Source organism: Trachypithecus francoisi, unplaced genomic scaffold (assembly GCF_009764315.1).
Source record: "Trachypithecus francoisi isolate TF-2019V2 unplaced genomic scaffold, Tfra_2.0 Lachesis_group12, whole genome shotgun sequence".
Classification (NCBI taxonomy): Eukaryota; Metazoa; Chordata; class Mammalia; order Primates; family Cercopithecidae; genus Trachypithecus; species Trachypithecus francoisi.
The window spans coordinates 3,733,276-3,760,763 of record NW_022681457.1 but is presented as its reverse complement, the minus strand read 5'-3'; the positions used below and the strand labels follow the sequence as shown (position 1 = coordinate 3,760,763).

At 51.4% G+C, this 27,488-nt stretch overlaps 1 protein-coding gene across 7 annotated transcripts; it reads left to right on the top strand.

Annotated features, from left to right (window-relative positions):
- Nucleotide 1: 1 nt before the first annotated feature.
- Nucleotides 2-27,118, top strand: TMEM143 (transmembrane protein 143). Of its 7 annotated transcripts, none has more exons than XM_033223872.1 (8): nt 2-339; nt 699-939; nt 3,820-3,924; nt 19,363-19,557; nt 21,215-21,345; nt 21,863-22,142; nt 25,288-25,477; nt 26,659-27,118. In XM_033223872.1, exons 1-8 carry the CDS (start codon nt 317-319, stop codon nt 27,108-27,110), a joined length of 1,617 nt encoding a protein of 538 aa, XP_033079763.1. In that variant the 5' UTR covers nt 2-316; the 3' UTR covers nt 27,111-27,118. The 7 variants fall into 7 exon arrangements, with proteins under 7 accessions (XP_033079763.1, XP_033079765.1, XP_033079767.1 ...); XM_033223874.1 differs by having other exon boundaries at nt 26,049-27,118; XM_033223876.1 differs by having other exon boundaries at nt 25,561-27,118.
- The last annotated feature ends 370 nt before the right edge of the window (nt 27,119-27,488 follow it).

Here is a 27,488-nt window from a genome sequence, read left to right as displayed (position 1 = left end):
TGGACTGCGCGCCGTTGGCGTACTGCGCGCGGGAGCCCTGCCCCGCCCCATTCCTCTGGGGAGTCTCGCGTCCACTCCGCCCCTTTCCTTTGTAGCAAGCTGACAAGGATACACTCCTGCGGCGCATGCGTTGCGCCCAAACGAGGCCAGTGGTGGAGAAAGGCAGGCAGATAGCGCATGCGTAGTTGAGATAGGGAGTCGGCAGTGAGAAATGGACAGCTCGCATTGATACAGGCTTTGCGCATGCGTCTTACTGCTGGCTGAAGCCGAACCTCGGGAGCCCAGGACGCCCTCCTGCACATGCGCAGGAGGTTCAATGACAGTCGAGCTTTGGCTAAGGTGAGGGAGAGTTCGGGGGATTGCATGGCCAGGGAGGGCGGCCCTGCACCCCCTAGGTAACCTTTCCGAGCATTTCGTGCTCTCCTAAGATCTACCTCGCTGTCTAGACCCCAAAGAAACGTTGTACCACTACAGGATTTCTGGGCCTGCAAAACGCCCCAGAACCTAAGACCTCTGACCCCTGTGTGGGACCCAGGCCAACTGAGCAGTGTGGGAAGGGGACAGGCAACAGGGGGCGAACAGATGGGCTCTGCGCCCTGCCTGGGGTAGAGACGGCTTCTGGAGGGTGGGACGTGGAGGTGGAGAGGGCGCGTTTCCTCTAGATGGCCTTTGACCCCTGCCCATTTTCCTCTGTTTAGGCTCCAGGGAAAGGGTCTAGCCATGCTGCATGTGACCCGGGGGGTCTGGGGGTTCAGGGTCCGAGTAGGACCACTGTTGCCCGCGCTCCTCGGTCCCCCCCGGGCCCTCTCATCGCTGGCAGCCAAGATGGGGGAGTATCGCAAGATGTGGAACCCCAAGGAGCCCCGCGACTGGGCCCAGCAGTACCGCGAGCGCTTCATTCCCTTCTCCAAGGAGCAGCTGCTCCGCCTCCTAATACAGGTACCGCCCGTCCCGGGTCCAAGAGCCTGGGGACTACCGCTCCCAGCAGGCTTCACGGCGGCAGGGCCCTAGTTGCTGCAGAGAGCTGCCCTGGCGCCTCCTGGGAGTTGCAGTTCCCAGGTCCCTTCGTGGTTCCCTGGTGGGCGGGAGATGAGCTGGAATGCAGGAGCCAGGTCTCCGAGATGCGGATGCAGCATCCATTCCCGATTCTGGCTTGTTCTGAGGGCTTGAACAGGCACTCTCTGGGGCATGGTTTTTCCCTCCGTAAGACGGGTATAGTAATCATCCTCATCATTACTATGTCTACTACCTGATAATAATTGTACCTATAAAGTCACAACTCTGTAATCATAATTATTATCACACAATTTGAGCTCTGACTCTATGGCACTGTGCCAGACATTTTTCATGTATTGTTGAATCATCAGTAAGAGAGATACCACCATCATCCCCATTTTACAGATGAGATAATGGAAGCATAGGAAAGGAAAGTGACTTACCCACAGCCACAGCATAGTGGCTTAGATTTGAACCAAAGTGGTCTGACTCCAGAGCTGGCCCAGGACTAGGGTTAGGCAAGTGAGGCATTCGCTTGACCCTAAGAGTGAGCGCCCCATTAAATTTTGCACCCTTGGGTGTCATATTCACGTCATCCTAGGCTTGGTCTCACTCTAGAACCTGAGTTCTTATTACCACCATCGTCATCATTGTCATTATTGAGGATTTTGAGGATTATTTATTCATTTATTTATTTTAGTTTATTTTTTTTTTTTGAGATAGGGTCTCACTCTGTTGCCCAGACTGGAGTGCAGTGGCACAATCTCAGCTCACTGCCTCCTGGACTCAAGTGATCCTCCTGCCTCAGCCCCCCAAGAGGCTGGGACTACAGGTGCCCACCACCACGCCTGGCTAATTTTTGCATTTTTAGTAGAGACAGGGTATTGCCATGTCGGCCAGGCTGGTCTTGAACTCTTGGCCTCAAGTGATCTGCCCACCTTGGCTTCCCAAAGTGCTGAGATTACAGATACGGGCCACCACACCCAACCATCATTCATTTATTTAACATTTATTTATTGAACATCTACTGTATGTACTCAATTCTGTGCTAGACTTGATACACACACAAATATATGCATACAAATACACACAAGTATATGCAAATACACACACAAATACATTCTCACACAAATACACAAATAAATGTACACAAATACATAAATATACACATACAAACGCATACACACAAATATACACACACAAATACGCACACACAAACACAAATATATGCACACAAAAATACACAAATACACACATATAAATACACAAATATATGCACACATATGTAAACACATGTGTATACAGGACATGTGTAATCTCATCAGATTCTCACCATAGCCCTCTGAGACACAGGGTGTGATCCTCTGTTGCCAGTGAGGAAACTGAGGCTCAGAGAAGTGAAGACAATTACCCAGGACATTGAGATAGGAAACATAAAGAAGTGGCTCAAGTCCAGGCATGGTGGCTCATGCCAGTAATCCCAGCACTTTGGGAGGCCGACGCAGGTGGATCACCTGAGGTCAGGAGTTCAAGACCAGCCTGGCCAACATGGTGAAACCCTGTCTTCATTAAAAGTACAAAAATTAGCTGGGCATGGTGGCAGGCACCTATAATTCCAGCTACTCAGGAGGCTGAGGCAGGAGAATCACTTGAACTACGGAGGTAGAGGTTGCAGTGAGCTGAGATCGTGGCCACTGCACTCCAGCCTTGGCAACAGAGTGAGACTCCATCTCAAAAATAAAACAAAACAACAACAAAACCCCGAAATGGTTCAATGTGTGCTCTGGAGTCAGACAGACCTAGATTGTAATCACTTCCCACAGACACTGCAGCCCTTACCAAATGACTTTTCCAGAGCCTCAGTTTCTCCTGCTGAAAAATGGGAGTTATAATTCCATCAACCTTAGGGGTATGGTGACTCAGCCTCCCAGCACTTTGGGAGGCTGAGGTGGGAGGATCACTTGAGCACAGGAGTTCAGACCAGCCTGGGCAATATAGTGAGACTCCACCTTTACAGAAACTTGTAGAAAATTAGCTAGGCATAGTGGTGGGCACCTGTAGTCTTAGCTGCTCAGGAGGCTGAGGTGGGAGGATCACTTGATCCCAGGAGGATGAAGATACAGTGAGCTGAGACTGCACCACTGAGCTCCAGCCTAGGTGACAGAACGAGACCCTGTCTCAGTATAATAATAATAATAATAATAATAATAATAATAATAATTCCATCTACTTCTGGAGGATGATATTACACTGTCAAACAGTTCCTGGAATTGTGTGAGTATTGGCTAGGAAATGTGAAAGCAAAAACTTGAACCTCCAGCTTTTTAAGCCCAGTATAGTTTTTCACTATATTTGGCTGCCTCAGTTTCAGTAAAATTGGTCAGACCCCACCCAACCAAAACAAAACTTTTTTTTTTTTTTTTGAGACGGAGTCTTCATGTTGTCTAGTTTGGAGGGCAGTGGTGCGATGTCGACTCACTGCAGCCTCCGCCTCCCCGGTTCAAGCAATTCTCCAGCTTCAGCCTCCCGAGTAGCTGGGACAACAGGTGCACACCACCACGCCCGGCTAATTTTTGTATTTTTAGCAGAGACAGGATTTCACCATGTTGGCCACGCTGGTCTCGAACTCCTGACTTCAAGTGATCCACCCGCCTCGGCCTCCCAAAGTGCTAGGATTACAGGTGTGAGACACTGCGCCCAGCCCCAGAGCAAAACTTCAAAGTCCAGAGCTCTGATTGTGTAGTTAGGTTGCCAGGGGAAGAATTATTTCCCTTGGGGAAGGGGAAAAGGCCTACAGAGAAGTTTTGCTTCCTGAGGTAACAGGAATTCCACTCGAGTCCAGCAGAGAAGGCGGCTTTGGAGGCGTTCTCGGCCCACGTGGACTTCTGCACCCTGTTCCACTACCACCAAATCCTGGCCCGGCTGCAGGTGAGGATGGAGCCCCTCCAGCCCTGCGGCGCTTGTTCGCTCATCCGCTCATTCAGCAAACATTCCCTGACACCTTCTTGGAGCCTGGCCCTTATTTTAAGTGCTGGGGATTCAACAGTGAACATGGAGCCAACATTCCAACTGGGGAGACAAGGAATTAAATACATATAAAATATGATGCCTCGTGGTGATAAGTGCCACGAACAATGAGGCGGAGTAGTGGGATAAAGAGGGATGAGATGGGCCGGGCGCGTTGGCTCACGCCTGTAATCTCAGCACTTTGGGAGGCCAAGGCGGGTGGATCACGAGGTCAGGAGATGGAGACCATCCTGGCTAACAAGGTGAAACCCCGTCTCTACTAAAAAAATACAAAAAAATTAGCTGGGCGAGGTGGCAGGCCCCTGTAGTCCCAGCTACTCAGGAGGATGAGGCAGGAGAATGGCGCGAACCTGGGAGGTGGAGCTTGCAGTGAGCCGAGATTGAGCCACTGCATTCCAGCCTGGGCGACAGAACAAAACTTTGTCTCAAAAAAAAAAAAAAAAAAAAAGAGGGGTGAGATGGGGCCTGTTTCAGAGGGGCACGTGGGAAAGGGCTCCCCGAGGAGGTGATATGTGGGCTAAAGGCTTAGTGAAGAGGGGGAACGAGCCTGATGAATGCCTGGGGGAGGATGTTCCTGGCAGACCCGGAAGAGCAAGTGCAAAGGCCCTGAGGTAAGCGGGGGCCTGGAGTGTTGAGAAGCGAGGAGGCCACTGTGGCTGCAGGAGAGTGAATGTGCGGGAAGGGTAGGATATGAGAGCAGAGGGGATGGGGACAGATTGTACTGGGCCTTGCGGGCACGGTGAGGACCTTGCTTTGTTTTTTGTTTGTTTATTTGTTTTTGTTTTTGAGATGGAGTTTTTGTTCTGTCACCCAGGCTGGAGTGCAGTGGTCACAGCAAACCTCCGCCTCCCCAGTTCAAGCGATTCTCCTCCCTCAGCCTCCCGAGTAGCTGGGACCACAGGTATCCACCACTTCCGCCTGCTAATTTCTGTATTTTTTTGTAGGGACGGGGTTTCACCATGTTGGCCAGGGTGGTCTTGAATTCCTGACCTCAAGTGATCCACCCGCCTCGGCCTCCCAAAGTGCTGGGATTACAGGCGTGAGCCACTGCGCAGGCCGAGGACCTTGCTTTGACTCCGAGTCATGGGAGCCGGGAGTCATGGGAGGGCTCTGAGCCAAGGAGAGATGTGAGCAGCGGATTTAGGTGTTAACAGGATTTCTTTGGCTGCAGTGTAGGGAACAGACTGTCAGAGGCAAGGACATCTATGAAAAAGTCTATTATATTTGTCTAGGTGAGAGATAATGGAAGCTCTGACAAGGGTAATAGCGGTGGAAGTGGTGAAAAGCAGTCAGATGCTGGTTATGTTGGGAGGCGTTGGCGTTTTGCTGATGTGCTGGCTGTGGGGGTGTGGTGGGGAGGAAGAGAGGAGAAGTGGTGCATCTCCAGCGGTTCTGGCCTGAGCCTCCCGGAGGATGGAGCTGCCATTTACTGGGATGGGGAAGACCATGATGGGATGGGGAGAAAGATCTGCAGGGAGAACTGAGAGCTCAGTTTTGGACTTAAGAATTTGAGCTACTTGGCCGGGCGTGGTGGCTCACGCCTGTAATCCCAGCACTTTGGGAGGCTGAGGCGGGCGGATTACGAAGTCAGGAGATCGAGACCATCCTGGCTAACACGGTGAAACCCTGTCTCTACTAAAAATCACAAAAAATTAGCTGGGCATGGTGTGAGCGCCTGTAGTTCCAGCTAATAGGGAGGCTGAGGCAGGAGAATGGCGTGAACCCGGGAGGCAGAGCTTGCAGTGAGCCAAGATCGTGCCACTGCACTCCAGCCTGGGCCATAGAGTGAGACTCCATCTCAAAAAAGAAAAAAAAACAAAAAAAAGAATTTGAGCTACCATTTATTTACGTATTTATTTATCTATTCTGTTTTAAGTTTTTCGTTGTTGTTTGCCTTTTTCTGAGATAGAGTCTCACTCTGCTGCCCAGGCTAGAGTGCAGTGGTGTGATCTTGGCTCACTGCAACCTCCATCTCCCGGGTTGAAGTGATTCTTGTGCCTCAGCCCTCTGAGTAGCCGGGATTACAGGCATATGTCACCGTACCTGGCTAATTTTTGTATATTTAATAGAGATGGAGTTTCACCATGTTGCTCAGGCTGGTCTTGAACTCCTGACCTCAAGTGATCCACCTGCGTTGGCCTCCCAAAGTGCTGGGATTACAGGTGTGAGCCACCACTCCTGGCCTATTCTTTTTTAATTAAAAAAATTTTGGCCAGGCGCGGTGGCTCAAGCCTGTAATCCCAGCACTTTGGGAGGCCGAAGCGGGCGGATCACGAGGTCAGGAGATTGAGACCATCCTGGCTAACCCGGTGAAACCCCGTCTCTACTAAAAAATACAAAAAACTAGCCGGGCGAGGTGGCGGGCGCCTGTAGTCCCAGCTACTTGGGAGGCTGAGGCAGGAGAATGGTGTAAACCCAGGAGGCGGAGCTTGCAGTGAGCTGAGATCGCGCCACTGCACCCCAGCCTCGGGACAGAGCGAGACTCCGTCTCAAAAAAAAAAAAATTTATTTCAATAGTTTTTGGGGTACATGTGGTTTTTGGTTACATGGATGAATTCTGTAGTGGTGAATTCTGAGATTTTGGTGTGCCCATCACTAGAGCAGTGTACCCAATCTGTAGTCCCTCACCCCCATCCCAACCCCCCTCCCTGAGTCCCCAAATTCCATTATATCACTCTGTATGTCTTCGCACCCTCATAGCTTAGCTCCCACTTATAAGCAAGAATATAAGCTATTTGGTTTTCTATTCCTGAGTTCCTTGACTTAGAATAATGGCCTTCCAGCTGCATCCAATTACTGCAAGAGACATTATATTGTTCCTTTTTATGGCTGAGTAGTATTCCATGGTATATATAGACCATATTTTCTTTATCCATTGAGCTGCCTTTTAGAAAGCCAGGTAGAAAGATGGACTTGAATATGTGGATCTGGAGGTGAATGGAGAGGTCTGGGCTGAGAAACTCCTGTGGGAGGATCTATTAACAGATGGTAGTACTGCTGGGCATGGTGGCTCACGCATGTAACCCCAGCACTTTGGGAGGTCAAGGCGAGTGGATCACCTGAAGTCAGGAGTTCGAGACCAGCCTTGCCAACATGGCAAAACTCTGTCTCAACTATAAATACAGAAATACTGGCCTGACCAACATGGTGAATCCCCATCTCTACTAAAAATACAAAAATTAGCCAGATGTGGTGGCGTGTGCCAAGATCCTACCACTGCACTCCAGCCTGGGCGACCGAGTAAGACTCCGTCTGAAAAAAAAAAAAAAAAAAAATGCCGGCCGTGGTGGCGCATGTCTATAATCCCAGCTCCTAGCTACTCGGGAGGCTGAGGCAGGAGAATTGCTTGAACCCAGGAGTGGGAGGTTGCAGTGAGCTGAGATTTTGCCACTGCACTCTAACCTGGGTGACAGAGCAAGACTCTGTCTCAAAAAAAAAAAAAAAAAAAAAAAGGGCTGGGTATAGTGGCTCATGCCTGTAATCTCAGCACTTTGGGAGGCCAAGGAGGGCAGATCACGAGGTCAGGAGATCGAGACCATCCCGCCATCCCAGCCAACATGGTGAAACCCTGTCTCTACTAAAAGTACAAAAATTAGCTGGGCATGGTGGCTCGTGCCTGTAGTCCCATCTACTTAGCAGGCTGAGGCAGGAGAATCGCTTGAACCCAGGAGGCAGAGGTTGCAGTGAGCCAAGATTGTGCCACTTCACTCCAGCCTGGGCAACAGAGCAAGACTGTGTCTCAAAAAAAAAAAAAAAAAGGGAAAAAGGCACATGGGGCAGAATCCAAGACAGACCAGGCCTGAGCATCCAGCTGTCCTCTCCTGGTGGAGTCATGAATGGCACTTAATTCTCCCAGCAAGATGTGTGACAACACGCAAGCAGTGCTGCCAACCGGGGACGCTCCTGTAAGCCTGGGTGTCCAGGGTTTTTACTGGGGGTCAGTCACATATGCATGGTGGCTGACCTGAGACTCCAGCCCTTCCAGAGGCCAAGCTGATACCAAATGGCTCCGGGCCCTGACCATAGATCACAGCATTAGCATACAGCATCCAGTGTGGCTCCAGGCCCCAGGTAAATCAAGACACTCTTTTTTTTTTTTTTTTTTTTTTTGAGACGGAGTGTCGCTCTGTCACCCAGGCTGGAGTACAGTGGCGCGATCTCAGCTCACTGCAAGCTCTGCCTCCCAGGTTCACGCCATTCTCCTGCCTCAGCCTCTTGAGTAGCTGGGACTACAGGCGCCCACCATCACGCCCGGCTGATTTTTTGTATTTTTAGTACAGACAGGGTTTCACCATGTTAGCCAGGATGGTCTCGATCTAAGACACTCCTATCAGTCAGGACATTCCAAGGGCTTAGAGGTTCCCTCCCAGAAGCTGGTCCAGGGCCTGTCCTTTCTTTGGAATGTGTGGGGTTTGGACAACTCAGGCCTGCTGCATTCACCCCTCGCTGCATCCCACCACAGCCTTCTGCAGCTCCCTACTTTGCTTTGAATAATAACAACCCCAGCAATGGTGGCATCACAGCCCCTCGTTGCTGAGCGCTTGCTATGTCTGGCTTATTGACTCCTTCCTGCAGTGCAGAGAGGCAGCCGCCATCAGCCCATTCATACAGGGAGAAACTGAAGGTCTCAGAGGACCTGGGTTGTGCCCAGGATCACACAGTTCATAATTGGTGGAGTCGAGATCAAGTCCCTGTGTGCCTGCCTCCAAGCTCTTCCACAGGGCACCTGTGGCCTCTGGAGCCACAGTTGTTTTTTCTTTTTCTATTTTTCTAAAAGTTTAGGCCGGGCACGGTGTCTCATGTCTGTAATCTGAGCACTTTGGGAGGCCGAGGCGGGCGGATCACTTGAGCCCAGGAGTTCGAGACCAGTCTGGCAAACATGGTGAAACCCTGTCTCTACTAAATATGCAAAAACTAACCAGTTGTGGTGGGGGGTGCCTGTAGTCCCAGCTACTCAGGAAGCTGAGGCATGAGAATCACTTGAACCCGGGAGATGGAGGTTGCAGTAAGCCAAGATCACGCCACTGCACTCCAGCCTGGGTGACAGAGCGAGATTCTTAAAAAAAAAAAAAAAGTTAAAAAAAGCCCATTTTATTATAGAAATGTGTAAATATATAGAAATGTGGAAAGAATATAAGTGAATAAGCATATATCTCCCAGGCAGGAGGTTTTAAACAGAGGCAGAGGCAGGGTAGAAGTGGCAGAGGCGGGTGAGGCCTGCTGGGTGACCATTAGCCAATGACTTAAGTCCTTTGAAGATGTGGCCTGGGCAGGGAAAGAAACAGCATCGCCTCGGTTCCAACAATAGCTTGGTTGTTTACTAGTGGTGTGGGTGACCTTAGCGGGTGACCTCTCTCTGATCTTTTTTCCCTGATTCATTCATTCATTGAATTCGCTCAGTAAATATTTACTGGGCACCTGCTGTGTCTCTGGAATGGCTTGAGGCTCTGGGGGACAGTGGACAGCGTGACAGATGTGCCTCACAGGCTCTGTTCTACTGAGGAAGAGACCAGCAACAAGGTAAAGGAGTGACATTTGGCTGGGCACAGTGACTCACGTCTGTTATTCCAGCCCTTTGGGAGGCCGAGGTGGGTGGATCACTTAAGGTCAGGAGTTCGAGACCAGCCTGGCCAACATGGTGAAACTCCATCTTTACTAAAAATACAAAAACTAGCTGGGTGTGGTGGTGGGTGCCTATAGTCCCAGCTACTCGGGAGGCTGAGGCAGGCGAATCACTTGAACCCAGGAGGCAAAGGCTGCAGTGAGCTGAGATTGTACCACTGCACTCCAGCCTGGGTGACAGCAAGATTCTGTCTCAAAAAAAAAAAAAAAGAAAGAAAAAGTCTGGATGCGGTGGCTCACGCCTGTAATCCCAGCACTTTGGGAGGCCGAGGCAGGTGGATCACATGAGGTCAGGAGTTCGAGACGAGTCTGGCCAACATGGTGAAACCCCAACTCTACTAAAAATACAAAATTTAGCTGAGTGTGGTGGCTCACGCCTGTGATCCCAGCTACTAGGGAGGCTGAGGCAGGAGAACTACTTGAACCCGGGAGGCAGAGGTTGCAGTGAGCCAAGATCACACCACTGCACTCCAGCCTGGGCGACAGGGCAAGACTATGTCTCAAAAAAAAAAAAAAAGTAGTGAAATGTATTAAAAGGTGTTTCCTTGTGGAGGTCCTGAGGGGGAACCGTCCATGGTGTCTCTCCTGGCTTCCTGTAGCTGCCAGCAACCCTTGGTGCTCCTTGGCTTATAGATGAGTCACTCTAACCCCTGTCTCCATCTTCCTGTGGCTGCCTTCTCAGTGTCCTGTGTGTGTCCTTTTCTGTCTCTTATAAGGACACTCTCATTGGATTTAGGTTCCACCGTAATATAGTATGATCTCATCTATATCTTTACCTTAATTCTACCTGCAAAGACCCTATTTCTGAATAGGGTCATATTCTGACGTTCCAAAGGGATGTAAATTTTTAGGGAAAACATTCAACTCATTATACCCAGTAAATTTGAATGTCAGATAAACTATGGATCATTTTTTAGTAGAGTATAAGTGTGTCTTGTGCAATACAGTCATCCAATATTGCGCGGGACATAGTTAAACTAAAAACATTGTTTGTTGTTGGGCCGGGCGTGGTGGCTCACGCCTGTAATCCCAGCACTTTAGGAGGACGAGGCGGGTGGATTGTTTGAGGTCAGGAGTTCGAGACCAGCCTGGCCAACGTGGTGAAAGCCTGTCTCTACTAAAATACAGAAAAAAAATTAGCTGGGCGTGGTGGTGCGCGCCTGTAATCCTAGCTACTATGGAGGCTGAGGCAGGAGAATTGCTTGAACCCTGGAGGCGGAGGTTGCATTGAGCCGAGATCACGCCACTACACTCCAGCCTGGGCAACAGAGTGAGACCCTGTCTCAAAAAAAAAAAAAAAATTGCTTGTTGTTAATCTGAATTCAGATGTTACTGGTGTCCTGCACAGTCAGCCCTTCATATCCATGGGTTCTGCATCTGTGGATTCAACTAACTTGTGGATAAAAATCATTTGGGAAAAAAATTGCATCAGTAGTGAACATGTACAGACTTTTTTTTTCCCTTGTCACTATTCTCTGAACAATGTAGCATTACAATTATTTACATAACATTTTCATTGTATTTGGTGTTATAAGTAATCTAGAGGGAGATGATTATTTAAAGGACACATGGCCAGGCACAGTGGCTCATGCCTGTAACGCTAACACTTTGGGAGGCTGAGGCGGGAGGATCATTTGAGGACAGGAGTTTGAGACCAACTTGGACAACATAGTAGGGCTCCGTCTCCACAGATTTTTTTTTCCTTTTTTTTCTGAGACAGATTTTCACTCTGTTGCCCAGGTTGGAGTGCAGTGTCATGATCTTGGCTCACTGCAACCTCTACCTCCTGGGTTTGAGTAATTCTCCTGCTTTAGCCTCCTGAGTAACTGGGACTACAGGTGTGCACCACCATGCCTGGCTAGGTTTTGTATTTTTAGTAGAGACGGAGTTTCACCATATTGGCCAGGCTGGTCTGGAACTCCTGGCCTCAAGTGATCCACCCGCCTCGGCCCCCCAAAGTGCTAGGATTACAGGTGTGAGCCACTGTGCCCGGCCTTCACATTTTTTTTTTTTTTTTTTAAATTAGCTGTGTGTGGTGGCACACACCTGTGGTCCCAGCTACTCAGGAGGCTGAGGCAGGAGGATTGCTTGAGCCTGGGAGGTCGAAGCTGCAGTGAGTCATGATTGCAGCATGGCATTCCAGCCTGGGGGACAGAGCTAGACCCTGTCTCTAGAAAAATAAAAAGAAAGTATGCGAGGGGATGTGCAGAGATTATATGCAGACGTGTCTTTTTTTTTTTTTTTTTGAGACACAGTCTCCCTCTGTTGCCCAGGCTGGAGTGCAGTGATCTCGGCTCACTGCAAGCTCCTCCTCCTGGGGTCACGCCATTCTCCTGCCTCAGCCTCCCGAGTAGCTGGGACTACAGGCGCCCGCCACTGCGACTGGCTAATTTTTTGTATTTGTAGTAGAGATGGGGTTTCACCATGTTAGCCAGGATGGTCTCAATCTCCTGACCTTGTGATCCGCCCACTCGGCCTCGCAAAGTGCTGGGATTACAGGCATGAGCCACCGCGCCCGGCCGCAGACATGTCATTTTATATCAGGGGCTTGAGCATCTGTAGGTTTGGGTATCCATGGGACATCCTGGAACTGATCTCCTATGGATACCAAGGGATGGCTGTATTTTTCTTTTTTTCAAAGCCTAATAAGGAGAAAAGGAACGCAAGGGAAGGAGTGTTTTGCAGTTTCAGGTAAGGTGGTCAGGAAGGCCTCACTGAGCAGAGCACATTTGAGCAGAAACCTGAAGGAGACGGGAACAAGCCCTGTGGATATCTGAGGGAACCCTACGTGCAAAGGCCCTGGGGCAGGAGTGTGCAGGTGTGTAGAGGAACAGCCAGGAGGCCTGTGGGGCCAGAGCCCGGCGAACCAGGGGAAGAGAGCAGGAGGTGAGGGCAGAGGGAGGGGGACCTGAGGCCAGATCCTGCAGGGCTCCCTGGGCGGTGGTGAGGACTTTGCTTTGACTGAGTGAGCAGGTGGCTAAGCGGAATGTTCTAAGCAAAGACTGGAATTGCTGTAGGTGCCAACGGGCACCCTCTGGTGGCTGCTTGGGGAACACACTGGGGATGGGGATGGGGCTCCCAGGCCAGGGAGGAGGGTGGCTGAGACCGAGGGGTGAGAAGCGGTCAGATTTTGCATCTGTTTTGAATGTGGTGCCATCAGGATTTGCCAATGGGTTGGATGTGTGAGAAAGGGAGGACTCCAGGATGACTCCCAGGCTTTGGGCCTGAGCACCTGGAAGGATGGAGTTACATCTTTTGAGATGGGGACGACGGTGAGAGAAGCAGGTTTCAGGCATCGTGGGTTTAAGAGGATGCCCTTGCGGAGGCGTTGAGAAACCCACGGGGCATCTGTGTGGAAGTATTGAGTAGACGCCCAGCCATGTGGATCTGGAGCTCAAGCGAGATATCTGGACTGCAGGTGGAAATCTGGGAGTCCTCAGTAGACGGATGGCATGTGACAGCCACAAGGGAATGCTTGATGGTGGAAAATGGCAGCAGCAATTGCCATGAAGACCCAATTAAGTAATTCTTTTTTTTCTTTTTTTCTTTTTTTTTTTTTTTGAGACGGAGTCTCACTGTCTGCCAGGCTGGAGTCAGTGACACTGTGTTGACTCACTGCAACCTCTGCAACCTCTGCCTCCTGAGTACAAGCAATTCTCCTGCCTCAGTCTCCCAAGTAGCTGGGAGTACAGGCGTGCACCACCACACCTGGCTAATTTTTGTATTTTCAGTAGAGATGGGGTTTCACCATGTTGGCCAGGCTGGTCTCGAACTCTTGACCTCAAGTGATCCGCCCGCCTCAGCCTCCCAAAGTGCTGGGATTACAGGCATGAGCCACTGCACCCGGCTCCAATTAAGTCATTCTTGTAGCAGATGTTTGTGCAAGGCCGGGTGCCAGGTGCTGAGTTTTCATTGAGGAGTGAAATTGGGCCTGCATCGTGCGCTCCGGGAGCTGAACGTGGATGGTGGGGACGGTCATGAATCAGATGCTCTCCCCAGTGATGGTTAAGTTCAGACCATGAGGGCAATGGGCATGGTGCCCTGCAGGCGGATAACAGAGTGGACTTTGGTTGCTATACTGGGGTCCATGTGCAAATTAGAAAAAGATGCCTCTTTCTGTAGCCTGGCACTGTCCGTTATAGTAGCCACGAACTTCGTTAAATTTAAATGTAGCCTGGATGCAGTGGCTCACGCCTGTAATCCCAGCACTTTGGCAGGCCAAGGCAGGTGGATCATGAGGTCAGGAGTTCGAGACCAGCCTGGCCAACATAGTGAAACCCCGTCTCTACTAAAAAAAGTACAAAAAAAAAAAATTAGCTGGCATGGTAGCAGACTCCTGTAATCCCAGCTACTCCGGAGGCTGAGGCAGGAGAATCCCTTGAACCCGGGAGGCGGAGGTTGCAGTGAGTCAAAATTGCGCCATTGCACTCCAGCCTAGGTGACAGAGCAAGACTCTGTCTCAAAAAAAAAAAAAAAAAAAAATTAAATGTAGACACTAGCTGTTAAAATTTAACATAACTAAAACAAAATTAAACATTTTGTTTCTCAGCATACTGATCATGTTTCAGTGCTCAGTAGCCACCTATGGCCAGTGTCAACCATATTGGAGAGTGCAGATCTAGAACATTTTCCTCACTGCAGGGAGTGCTAGTGGATGGTGCTGTTCTGTTCCTTTATTTCCATCTGGAGGGTGGCTATCATGATAAATGGACAGGTCTGCCCTTAGATCTGGTACCTTTGTGCAGTGCACATCCTGCCCAACCACACAGGGTGGTCCTGTTCAGTTTGATGAGTAGAGGAAGGCTTCTTCCTTCTTCCTTCTTCCTTCTCCCTTCTCCCTTCTCCCTTCTCCTCTTCCTTCTCCCTCCTCACTCCTCCCTCCTCCTTCTTCTTCTTCCTCTTCTTCCTCTTCCTCTTCTTCCTCTTCCTCTTCTTCCTCTTCCTCCTCTTCCTCTTCCTCTTCTTCCTCTTCTTCCTCTTCCTCTTCTTCCTCTTCTCCTTCTTCTTCTTCTTCCTCTTCTTCTTCTTGAGACAGAGCATCACACAGGGACATACTCTGTTGCCCAGGCTGGAGTGCAGTTGGCACAGTCTCAGCTTACTGCAACCTCCACCTCCAGGGTTCAAGTGATTCCCATGCCTCAGCCTCCAGAGTAGCTGGGATTACAGGTGCCTGCCACCATGCCCAACTAATTTTTTTGTATTTTTAGTAGCATCGGGGTTTCACCACATTCCCCAGGCTGGTCTTGAACTCCTGGCCTCAAGCAGTCTTTCTGCCTTGTTCTCCCAAGGTGTTGGCATTATAGGCATGAGCCACTGCCCCTCTCTGAGGCTTTTTGATAGTGATAATGGAGCTAGAATATGACAGAGAGTAAGACTTCAATAGTGAAAAGGGAAGAAGGCAGGAAGGGGGTAGGGAGAGTCTTCCAACAGCATGTGCAAAGGCTCTGTGGCTGGAGGAACTAAAACCAATCTGGTTTGTTGTTGTTGCTGGTTTGAGACAGGGTCCTCTCTGTTGTCCAGGCTGGAGTGCCAAACTGTGATCATGGCTCACTATAGACTCAATCTTCTGGGCTCAAGCAATCCACCTGCCTCAGCCTCCTGAGTAGCTGGTACCACAGGTGTGCACCACCATGCCTGGCTAATTTTTATATATATATATATATATATATATATATGTTTATGTATATATGTATATATGTGTGTGTATATATATATTTTTTGGTAGAGATGGGGTCTTGCTATGTTGCCCAGGCTGGCTTTGAACTCCTGGGCTCAAGCAATCCTCCTGCCTTGGCCTCCCAAACTACTGGGATTACAGGCATAAGCGATAGCACCCAGGCAACCTAAAGACAGTCTGGATGGTATGGAGTGACCGAGGGGGTTTGTGGTCCTGTGAGGCCTCGCAGGCCCTGCTATGAAGCATGATCCTGATTCCCGAGGGCAGTAGAAGCCTTGGAAGGGTTTTAGCAGGAGACTGACATGGTCAGATGTGTCATTCTGGTTACACTACCTCCTGGTCATGTGACCTCGAGCAATTACTAACCTCTCTGTGCCTTAGTTTCCACATCTGTAACTGAGGAGTTTCACACTGTGAGAATGTGCGTGTAACATACTTCAGTCTGCGCCTGGCACACAGTAAGTGCTATGTAAATATGCACCATTATCATTGATGATGGTTGTTGTTAGTATTTGACAAGATCTCCCTGGAAGCTGTGCACAGAACCGATTGGCAGGGGATGGGGTGCGTTACAGGATTTGGGGAGACCATTGAGAAGGCTGTTGGGCTCACCCAGGCAGGATGAGATGGTAGTGGCTGGCACAGACTGGGACAGGGCTGGTGGGGAGGAGAGAGCTAGGTGAAGTGCCGGTCTGCTTGAAGGTGGAATCAGCAGGATTTATTGTGACAGGGAAGGGAGCAGCAGGGATCACGTGCAACATCCAGGTTTTTGGCCCAAAGCCCCGGGAGGATGTGAAGTTTCCAGAAGAGAATCTGGTTCACAGTGGACATTTGATCGATGCAGATTTACTTTCTCCTCCAGCTTTCAAACTGCAGCTCAGCCTGGGAATGGAATTTCTCAAGGTTACTCTGTAAGTCCCAGAACTGCTCGACGAGTCTAGGCTGGAGGATTTGGGCACAGCCCTAGGGCTTACTTCAGAGGAGGATTTTCTTTTTTTTTTTTTTTTTTTGAGACGGAGTCTCGCTCTGTTGCCCAGGCTGGAGTGCTGTGGCCGGATCTCAGCTCACTGCAAGCTCCGCCTCCTGGGTTCCCGCCATTCTCCTGCCTCAGCCTCCGGAGTAGCTGGGACTACAGGCGCCCGCCACCGCGCCCGGCTAGTTTTTTGTATTTTTTTAGTAGAGACAGGGTTTCACCGTATTAGCCAGGATGGTCTCGATCTCCTGACCTCGTGATCCGCCCGTCTCGGCCTCCCAAAGTGCTGGGATTACAGGCTTGAGCCACCGCGCCCGGCCCAGAGGAGGATTTTCTTGACTTGACTCTCTCTCTTTTTCTTTTTTTTTGACACAGGGTCTCGCTCTGTCACCCAGGCTGGAGTGGAGTGGCATGATCATGATTCACTGCAGCCTCAACCTCCTGGGCTCAAGTGATCCTCCAACCTCAACTTCCCAAGTAGCTGGGACCACAGGCATGCACTATCATGCCTGGCTAATTAAAAAAAAAAAAAAAAAACTGGGCGTGGTGGCTCACACCTGTAATCCCAGCACTTTGGGAGGCCAAGGCAGGCGGATCGCGAGGTCAGGAGTTCGAGACCAGCCTGACCAATATGGTGAAACCCTGTCTCGACTAAAAATACAAAAATTTAGCTGGGTGTAGTGGCGTGAACCTGTAGTCCCAGCTACTCGGGAGGCTGAGGCAGGAGAATTGCTTGAACCTGGGAGGCGGAGGTTGCAGTAAGTTGGGATTGCGCCACTGCACTCCCACCTAGGTGACAGCGAGACTTTGTAGCAACAACAACAACAACAACAACAACAAAAGTTTTGCAGAGACAGGATTTCACCATGTTGCTCAGGCTGGTCTCAAACTCCTGGATTCGAGTGATCCTCCCACCTTGGCTTCCCAAAGTGTTGGGATTACAGGCATGAGCCACTGTGCCGGCCTCTGAATCTCTTCTGCCTCCCAGTCTCTTTGCTCAGTTGTTTCTGAGGCCCTGGGCTTCCCCACCACCAAACCTTCGCCTAGGCCATTCCTCCCACTTGGAGGACCCACCGTCTCTCCTTCCATTAATTCAGAATCGCACCTGGCCCGAACAAGCTGCTTCGTAGGGCGCCTGCTCCCAAGAGACACGTGGAGGGTTAGGTTTATGGCCTGGTGTTCTAGAGGGGTGATTTCCTTGGAGGCTCTTGTAGTCTGGGACAAGTTATACATCATCCTGAGACTCAGTCTCTCCGTGAGCAAAATAGGCTAGGCAGCTGGAAACTCACTCGACATTCATTCTAAGACTTTTTTAGGGGGGATGTGTAGGGACATAAGATGAGGCGGGCAGGGTAGATGCTAGTTGTGAGGGACCTTGAAGGTCATAGAAAGCTTCTAGATTTTATTCTAAATACAGTGGGAAGCTGTTGGAGGGGTGGATCGTGGGAGCTGTTTATAGCCTCAGTAAGTTCTTCCCAATGCCCATGTGGATACTGGTTCAAAAGTAGCAAGAGTAGGCCAGGGGTGATGGCTCACACCTGTAATCCCACCACTTTGGGAACCTGAGGTGGTGGTGGGGGGAATCCCTTGATGTCAGGAGTTCGAGACCAGCCTGGCCAACATGGTGAAACCCCGTCTCCACTAAAAATACAAAATTAGCTGGGCGTGGTGGTGGGCACCTGTAGTCCCAGCTACTTGGGAGGCGGAGGCGGAAGAATCACTTGAACCTGGGAGGCGGAGGTTGCAGTGAGCTGAGATCATGCCATTGTACTCCAGCCTGGGCAACAGAGTGAGACTCCATCTCAAAAAAAAAAAAAAAAAAACAAACCAGATAAATACAAAGACAGTAGCAAGAGTAAAAGTTGGGGAACAGAAGCCCTAGGTAATTGTTTAAGTGAGAGATGAAGGTGACTTCAGTGAGAAGATAGCAGCAAAGGAAATAGAGAGGAGGATGGATTTAAGAAGATTCAGAGGTTTAGTAAGTGAACTTGCCAAAGGATTGGATATGGGGGTGATATGAAAAGAATCTTCCAGGCACAGTGGCTCATGCCTGTAATCTCACTTTTGGAGGCCAAGGTGGTTGCATCACTTGAGGTCAGGAGTTCAAGTCCAGCCTGGCCAACATAGTGAAACCCTGTCTCTACTAAAAATATAAAAATTAGCTGAGGGTGGTGGCATGTGCCTGTAATCCCAGCTATTCAGGAGGCTGAGGCAGGAGAACTGCTTGAACCTGAGAGGTGGAGGTTGCAGTGAGCTGAGATTGCATCACTGCATTCCAGCCTGGGCGACAGAGCAAGACTCCATCTCAAAAAAAAAAAAAAAAAAAAAGAGAAAGAAAAAAGGGCTGAGCAAGGTGGCTCACGCCTGTAATCCAGCACTTTGGGAGGCTGAGGTGGGCAGATCACATGTCAGGAGTTCGAAACCAGCCTGACCAACATGGTAAAACCCCTTCCCTACTAAAAATAAAAAAATTAGCTGGGCGTGGTGGTGTGCACCTGTAATCCCAGCTACTCGGGAGACTGAGACAGGAGAATCGCTTGAACCCAGGAGGTGGAGGTGTCAGTGAGCTGAGATTGCACCACTGCACTCCAGCCTGGGCGACAGAGCAAGACTCTGTCTCAGAAAAGAAAAAAAAAAAAAAAAAGAAACACAGGCCAGGCGCGGTGGCTCACACCTGTAATCCTAAAACTTTGGGAGGCCGAGGCGGGCAGATTGCCTGAGCTCAGGAGTTCAAGACCAGCCTGGGCAACACAGTGAATCCCTGTCTCTACTAAAATACAAAAGAAAAAAAAAAAAAAATAGCCGTGCGGCGGCACGTGGACCTGTAATCCCAGCTACTTGGGAGGCTGAGGCAGGAGAATTGCTTGAACCCAGGAGGCGGAGGTTGCAGTGAGCTGAGAACGTGCCACTGCACTCCAGCCTGGTTGACAGAGCGAGACTCTGTCTCAAATTAAATAAATAAATAAGTAAATAAATGGAAGTATCTGGAAAGGGACATCCTTAGGTGTCCCCAGAATCCGTCATGCAGTGACCTAACCCATCTTTTTCTCTCCGACTCTCCTCTTAGGCCTTGTATGACCCCATCAACCCTGACAGGGAGACCCTCGAGCAGCCATCACTAACGGACCCCCAGCGTCTGTCCAATGAGCAGGAGGTGCTTCAGGCTCTGCAGCCCCTGCTGGCCCAGGCCAACTTCTCCCCGCTGTCCGAGGACACCCTGGCCTATGCGCTGGTGGTCCACCACCCTCAGGATGAGGTCCAGGTACCTGGCTCCCCAGGAGAACGAAACTACCCGGAGGCCTCTAGGGTGGGGCAGAGCCTCTGGGGGGCAGGGGCTGCTGGGAGTTGTAGTCCTGAGCCTGGGACTCCCGCCCATGTGGCGCACTTGGTGAACTCAAAGAAGGTGCTACTTTTGGCGGGGTGCAGTGACTCAAGCCTGTAATCTCAGCACTTTGGGAGTCCCAGGTGGACGGATCACGTGAGGTCAGGAGTTCAAGACCAGCCTGGCCAACATGGTGAAACCCCATTATCTACTAAAAATGTAAAAAATTATCTGGGCGTGGTGGCGGGTGCCTATAATCCCAGCTACTGGGGAGGCTAAGGCAGGAGAATCTCTTGAACCTGGGAGGTGGAGGTTGCAGTGAGCCGAGATCATGCCATTGCACTCTAGCCTGGGCAATAAGAGTGAAACTCCATCAGAAAAAAAAGGAGGTGCTGCTTTCTCAGGTCACTTCACTGCCATCTGTTGGAAAAGTATCATATGATATGGCTCTCTTAGGGCAAGAAACTTAGCACCATCTGCCAAAATTGTAATAATAAATAATATAATACAAGGCCAGGTTCAGTGGCTCATTCCTGTAATCCCAGAATTCAGGAGGCCGAGGCAGGAGGATCGCTTGAGCCCAGGAGTTCCGGACTCATCTAAGCAACACAGGGAGACCCCGTCTCTACAGAAAATACAAAAATTAGTTGGATATGGTGGTGCGGGCCTGTAGTCCCAGCTACTTGGGAGGCTGAGGAGGTGGGAGGATCATTTGATCCCAGGAGTTTAAGGCTGCAATGAGCTGTGAGCCATGATCTTGCCACTGCACTCCAGCCTGGAAGACAAAGTGAGACCCTGTCTCAAAAAAACAAAACAAAGCGCGCACACACACACAAACCCAAACCCCAAAAAGCACACAAAATGCTAACAAAATTATAAGAAATACTAAAATCAGCTGGGCGCAGTGGCTCACACCTGTAATCCCAGCACTTTGGGAGGCCGAAGTGGGCAGATCACTTGAGGTCAGGAGTTTGAGACCAACCTGGCCAACATGGTAAAACCCTGGTGGCGGGCACCTGTAGTCCCAGCTACTTGGGAGACTGAGGCAAGAGGATCACTTGAACCCAGGAGGCGGAGGCCGCAATGAGCTGAGATTGTGCCACTGCAGTCCAGCCTGGGTGGCAGAGTGAGACAATATCTCAAAATAGAAATAAAAATAAAAACAGAAATAAAAAATACTAAAATCTCCCAAAGTTCCACATTTTAGTGATTTTAAACTGCAGTTTTTCCAAAGTCATGTTTTGTCATCTCTGAAATTGGGATGTGAATTACAGGTGGTGGTGTGACATCATTTAATTGGCAGCGTATTTAGTTTTTAGTTGCTTCGTAAAATAATCGGGCAGAGTCAGTGGCACCTTAGATTCTAGGAAATACGGTAATAAAGATGACTTCGACGTGAATGGCACCATGTTAGATGATGAGCCCTTGTGCAGTATACGACATGGACAACCATATGTGATAGCCCTGCCTAGACGGTGAATGGTGATAAATGGGAAATGGGGGAATTATTTAGGGGCGGGGCATCTGATTCTGGTATCCTGCCCTCAACATCCCTGCCCATGTTCACCCGCCACTGCTTCCTTCATCCCCCCGGCAGGTGACAGTACATTTGGATCAGTATATCTACATCCACTTCTGGGCCCTGGGCCAGCGAGTCGGGCAGATGCCCCTGAAGTCCAGCGTGGGCTCCAGGCGTGGCTTCTTCACCAAGCCGCCCCCTGCAGAGAGGTGAGGCGGCCCTTGTTCCCCAGCTGCAGCAAGAGGGAGCAAGGTTAGAGTCAAGAGGGGACTGACAGGTCAGTGTCTGGTTTGGGTGTCTGGGCCCTGGGCGGGAAGCTGAGAAATGGGAGGCGTGACTCATCCAAACACTGTCTTTTCTTCCCAAGGGAAAGTGAGTACTACACTTGATTCCCAGGGGAAGAGAAAGGATGAGACAGTTCTCCCCATTTTCCAATAAGGAAAACTGAGGCTTGGAGAGGGAGGTCCACATTCTGAAGATGCGGCGCGGCCAGGATTCTAACAAACAACCAGCACGTCCAACCCCGGGGATCGATGGTGTGACTGAACCCATCCCCTGTGGTTGGACACAGCTGATCTCTGGTTTCTTCCCCATGGTTACTGAGTCGCTTTTAAGATGGTTGTGCGACTGTAGAGCCAGAGCGAGTGTCCTGGGATTGGAGGGAGCTCCCCGGGGCAGTGCAGTCCCGATCTTGCTCCTGCCTCTCTCTCTGTCCCTGTCCCTCAGGAGATACTTTAAGCGGGTGGTGCTGGCGGCCCGGACCAAACGGGGACACCTGGTACTGAAGAGTTTCAAGGACACGCCACTGGAGGGCCTGGAGCAGCTGCTGCCGGAGCTGAAGGTGCGCACGCCCGCCCTGCAGCGCGCCCTGCTCAACCTCATGCTGGTGGTCTCCGGCGTGGCGATCTTCGTCAACGTGGGCATGGTGGTGCTCACCGACCTCAAGGTGGCCACCTCCCTGCTGCTGCTGCTCTTTGCCATCTTCATGGGCCTGCGGGCCTCCAAGGTGAGCATGCACCTGCCACGCCTCCTGCGGCCCTGCACTGTGGGGACCAGGTCAGGCTACCTATAGTTGTCTCTGTTTCCTGAATTGTTCCTGCATCATGTTCTCCTCCCTCCCTCCCTCCCTCCCTCTCTTCCTCCCTCCCTCCCTCTCTCCTCCCTCCCTCCCTCTCTCTCCTCCCTCCCTCTCTCCTCCCTCCCTCCCTCCCTTCTTTCCTTCCTTCCTTCCTTCTTCCCTTCCCATTCTTCCTCTTTTCTTTCCCTTCCCTTCTGTCCTTGTCCTTCCTTCCTTCCTTCCTCCCTCCCTTCTTCCCTCCCCCGCTTCCTCACTTCCTCCCTCCCCTTTTCCTCCCTTCCTCCCTCTCTCTCCTCCCCTTCCTTTTCCCCTTTCCCTTCCCTTCTTCCCCTTCCTTCCCCCTCTTCCTCTCCCCTCCCTTCCCCCTTCCCCCTTCCCCTTCCTCCCTTCCTTCCTTCCTGTTCCTTTTCCTTCCCTTCCCTCCCTCTCTCTACCTCCATCCTCCCTCCCTCCCTTCCCTTTCTCCCTTCCCTCCCTTCCTGCCCTCTCCTCCGCTCCCCTCCCCTTCCCCTTCCCCTTCCCTACTTCATTTACTCAACACCCCTTGGGTGGGTTTCTTTCTTTTTTTTTTTTTTTTTGAGACGGGGTCTCGCTCTGTCGCCCGGGCTGGAGTGCAGTGGCCAGATCTCAGCTCACTGCAAGCTCCGCCTCCTGGGTTTACGCCATTCTCCTGCCTCAGCCTCCCGAGTAGCTGGGACTACAGGCGCCCGCCCCCTCGCCCAGCTAGTTTTTTGTATTTTTTTAGTAGAGACGGGGTTTCACCATATTAGCCAGGATGGTCTCGGTCTCCTGACCTCGTGATCCGCCCGTCTCGGCCTCCCAAAGTGCTGGGATTACAGGCTTGAGCCACCGCGCCCAGCCGGGTGGGTTTCTTAATCTCTCTGAGCCTCAGTTTTCTCATCTGGAAAATGGGGATCATACTGAGATCTGCCTTGTAGGGTTGTAAGCATGAAATGAGTGAGTCTGTGAGAAACACTGGGCAGTGCTCGGCTCATGGTAGGGGCTACATAAGAGTTGACAGCTGCTCACTGAGCGCTGGGGCGCTTTAGTGATGTGGTGAAGGGGGTGTGTTCTGGAACCGGACTTCCTGGATTTGAATCTGACTCTACTGTCTTCTCACTGTGTGATCATGAACCTCTCTGCCTCAGCTCCAAAATCTGCAAAGTGGGGATGATGGTGGGACCTAACTCAGAGGGACATTGTGGGGATTAAATGAATTAACATGCACAGTACGGAGAACAGAGCCTCCCACATGGCACAGGAAGTACTATGTGAGAGTTCGTGAGTGCCAGGATGATGGTTGTTAGCATCACTAATTGGGCTGTTTGTTCCAAGTCCCCATCCTGACTGGGGATCATTATCATTGGGGGAGCTGGCTGACAAATGCAGCCTCCTGGGCTCCAGTCCTAGTGGACTGAATTGGAAACTCTGGGACTGGGGCCCAGGGAACTATATTTTTAACAAGCTCCCTTTTGATTCTGCTCCATGTGAGTGCTGGGCTGCCTTGAACAGTTGCACAGGTTGTTCACCATCCAAGGATTCGTGGCCCAGGGGCCAGGTGGAGGCTGACCCCCAACGTGTGCTCCACTTGCCAAAATGCGTGTCCTGTCTCGAGGCTGAGTCAGCCCAGAGGGGAGCTGCCTTTTACTGATTCTCCCCAGGGTTGGCACCGGCCCCAGGAGTGTAGACTGGTGTGAAGCATCTGTCGTACCCGATCATTCACCTGATGGCTCATTGGTTTTCAAGCTGTTTTCAGCCATGCTGACAGGCTTTTAGGAAGGCTGGTAATAAATCCCACAGATAATAGCCAGGCTGCGCCGCCTGAGAGGGTGCTGGGATACTCGAGCCAACAGAGGGGCTGGGGAGGGAGCAATTTCTGCTTGGGACCAGGGCTCAAGTGGGATCTGAAGAAAGCTCTGGAAGATGGGGATTGAACCTGGTGGAGAAAGAGCCCATGAGCCCAGCCTGGCATATCTCATGGGGCTGGATCCAGTGAGCAGGGTAGAGAGAGGAGGCCCCAGAGGGTGGTGAGGGCCTTGAATGCCCAGAGTGGCACCCTAGGTCTTATCCTGAGAGTTACAGGGAGCTGTGGAAGGGTTGTAAGCATGGAGGGACAGCTGCGACCCTGGAGGGCAGAGGGGAGGGGGAAGATGAGAGTCAGGGAGGCTGATGCCTCTGGGGAGAAGACTCTGAGTCCCAGCCCATGGTGACCATCCACCCTACCCCTCTCTGGCCTCAGGGGGCCTGTGGAGCCTGTCAGGCTCTGAAAGACCCTATTTCAAACCCAATTCACACCAGGCATGGTGGCACATGCCTGTAGCCCTAGCTACTCAGGAGGCCAAGGTGGGAGGATCGCTTGAGTCCTAGAGTTGGAGTCCAGCCTGGGCAACATAGTGAAACCCCAAATCAAAAAATAACAATAAAAAAGCCCAGCCGGGTGTGGTGGCTCACACCTGTAATCCCAGCACTTTGGGAGGCCGAGGCGTGTAGACCACGAGGCCAGGAGTTCAAGACCAGACTAGCTAAGATGGTGATCACTTAAAGTTAGGAGTTCGAGACCAGCCTAGGCAACATGGTGAAATCCCATCTCTACTAAAAATGCAAAAGTTAGACCTGGCACGGTGGCTCATGCCTGTAATTCTAGCACTTTGGGAGGCCAAGATGGGCAGATCACTTGAGGTCAGGAGTTCAAAATCAGCCTGGCCAACATGGTGAAACCTCAGCACCATGGGAGGCTGATGAGCGAGGATCGCTCCAGGCTGGGGGTTTGAGACTAGCCTGGGCAACACAGGGAGAACCCCGTCTCTACAAAAAATACCGGGCTTGGTGGCACACAACTGTAGTCCCAGCTACTTAGGAGGCCAAGGCGGGAGGATGGCTTGAGCCCCGGAGTTCAAGGCTTCGGTGCGTTATGAATTCGCCTGTGAATAGCCACTGAACTCCAGACTGGGCTATAGAGCGAGACCGTGTCAAAAAAAAAAAAACAAAACACCCAGCGTGGGTGATCCCGGTGGCTGTGTATGGGTGGGGGCGCACCCCGAACTGAGCCCACGGGGCGCTGTCCCGCCTGCAGATGTTCGGGCAGCGGCGCAGCGCGCAGGCGCTGGAACTGGCGCACATGCTCTACTACCGCAGTACGTCCAACAACTCGGAGCTGCTCAGCGCCCTGGCCCTGCGCGCGCAGGACGAGCACACCAAGGAGGCGCTGCTGGCTCGCAGCTTCCTGGCCCGGCGGCCAGGGGGCACTCAAGGCTCGCCCGAAGGTAGGACGTGACCCTGGGACCCTGCCCCCGGGGGCCACACCCCCGTGAGGCCCTGCCCCAGCGAGACACGTCCCCACCCCCAGTTCCCACGGGTGGACCTGACGGATTTGCGAAGAGACCCCGACCCTCAGCAGACAGGACCTCCGAATCCAGCCTCCGATCTTGGTCCCTGATGTGACCGCCCTTTCCTAACCTCAGCCTGGTTGGGAGTCTTGGCTCCATGGCACGGACCCCTCCTGTCACTCTTTTCCTCTACCTGAGCTGACACTCTCCCTACAAGAGACCCTGTGCGCTCCTTGTGTGGGCCCCAGGTGGTCCCCTTCCCTACAGGAGCCCCCACCTTCCCTGCCCAGGAGCCCCTGACTGATCCCCAGACGAGAGTCCCAGAGCTGGGCCTTCTGGCCCTCTCGAGCCTCCTCGGCCTTGTTCCGCTCCCAAGCCTCAAGATCACTCCTACGCTTCTCCCAAACCCAGACCCTTCCTGTTCTTTGCCCTACGCCCCTCCTTGCTGGTCCCCCGAATCTTCCCCGATCTCAGTGTGACCTCAGAACACGTGCCTCTCCCCTTGCAGAGACCTCCAGGTGGCTCCGGTCGGAGGTGGAGAACTGGCTCCTAGCCAAGTCAGGCTGTGAGGTGGCCTTCAACGGAACTCGGGCCCTGGCGCATCTGCAGGCCCTGACCCCCAGCATGGGATTGTACCCACCTCCGGGTTTCCCCAAACTAGACCCAATGACTCCAATCACTTCCGAGCTCCCGCAGGCCACGCCCAGCAGTAACACCCCCTGAGTAGAACCTACCTTCCTGCCCAGTCAGCAGACTAGGAACTAAGCCCCGCCTTGTTCACGACGGGCTGTCAATTGCTGTTATACTTTTTCACTCCAACTTCCAATGACAGGTAATTATTTTTGCTACACTGTGTGCTTAAGCAAAGCAGCCAATCAGAGTAGCCAGCAGTTGCTGAGTTTCCCCCCCCGCCCCCTCTGTGAACAGCCAATCAAAGCGATTTAGCTCGGTTTCTAGTCCATTTCTTAGTCACACCCTCACCATAAACATCCAAGTGTGGTTTGACTGAGGAGCTGGGGGTATCTGCCAATCACAGCTGCTCAGCTCTGGCTTCTGTAAACCGCCAGGTAGAGTTAAAGCTGCGCCCTCCCGAGGCTATATATCATTGTCTTTTTTAGCCCGCTCCAGGCAAACTGCCCATCATGTGCACCAAGGCCGTTTGGCCCTGCCTCCTGGCAAACGGCCAGTGACAGCTGCTGGGTTCCATCAACCTTGGGCAGCCGGTTGTCGCTGCAGGGAAGCCACCAATAATTTCGAAAGGAAACCTGATCTTGCTATCAATTGCTGCTGCTTAAATGGCAGGCCAGCTGGTCAGCTGCTGATCAGGGTGTCTAGGCTGAAGGAGTTGGAGACCTTGTGCTGGGTAGGTGAACCAGAAACCACCCTCGCCACCAAGACTCGCTCCCAACCTGGTTCCCAGCAATCTCAGGTGCCTTCCTCGCCCAGGTCCTTCACCCTTTCTGCAGAAACTACCTCGGCCTGGATCTCCCCACCACCAGCAGCCTGTGCAATATTTATTGGTCTATCAATTTCTCCCGTCTCCCGTCCCAAAGTAATAAATCATGTTTAATAAGTCTGGATGAGGCTACTCTCAACACACTGCCTTTAGGGTAACCTTGCTGTGTAGGAGCAGTTAAAAAATTATTTTAAGAAATCTGGATGAGTAGAATGGCTGCAGGAGTTGGAGGGAAGGAAAGCATTTGAATCCTGGAAAGAAGGGAGGGACTCTAGCTAGATCTTGGGGTCCCAGACAGAGAAAGCTGTAGTTCTAAAAAGAGGCTGGGTTCATGGTTGGTGAAACAAAGACAGTCATAGAAGAGGATCTTAGAAGGATCTGATTTCTGAGGAGTCCCAGGGCCTGATGAACAGAGGAGATAGGGTAGCCATGTGCGATTATGCAGATTTGCAGATTTTTTTTTTTTTAATTTTTGAGATGGAGTTTCGCTCT

Bases quoted from the DNA above. Each gene is read 5' to 3' on its own strand.
- TMEM143 (XM_033223872.1), top strand. From the start codon at position 317: ATGACAGTCGAGCTTTGGCTAAG. The intron at 22,143-25,287 runs GTGAGCATGCAC...TCCCGCCTGCAG, and splicing joins TGGGCCTGCGGGCCTCCAAG to ATGTTCGGGCAGCGGCGCAG. The intron at 25,478-26,658 runs GTAGGACGTGAC...TGTCTTTTTTAG, and splicing joins CACTCAAGGCTCGCCCGAAG to CCCGCTCCAGGCAAACTGCC.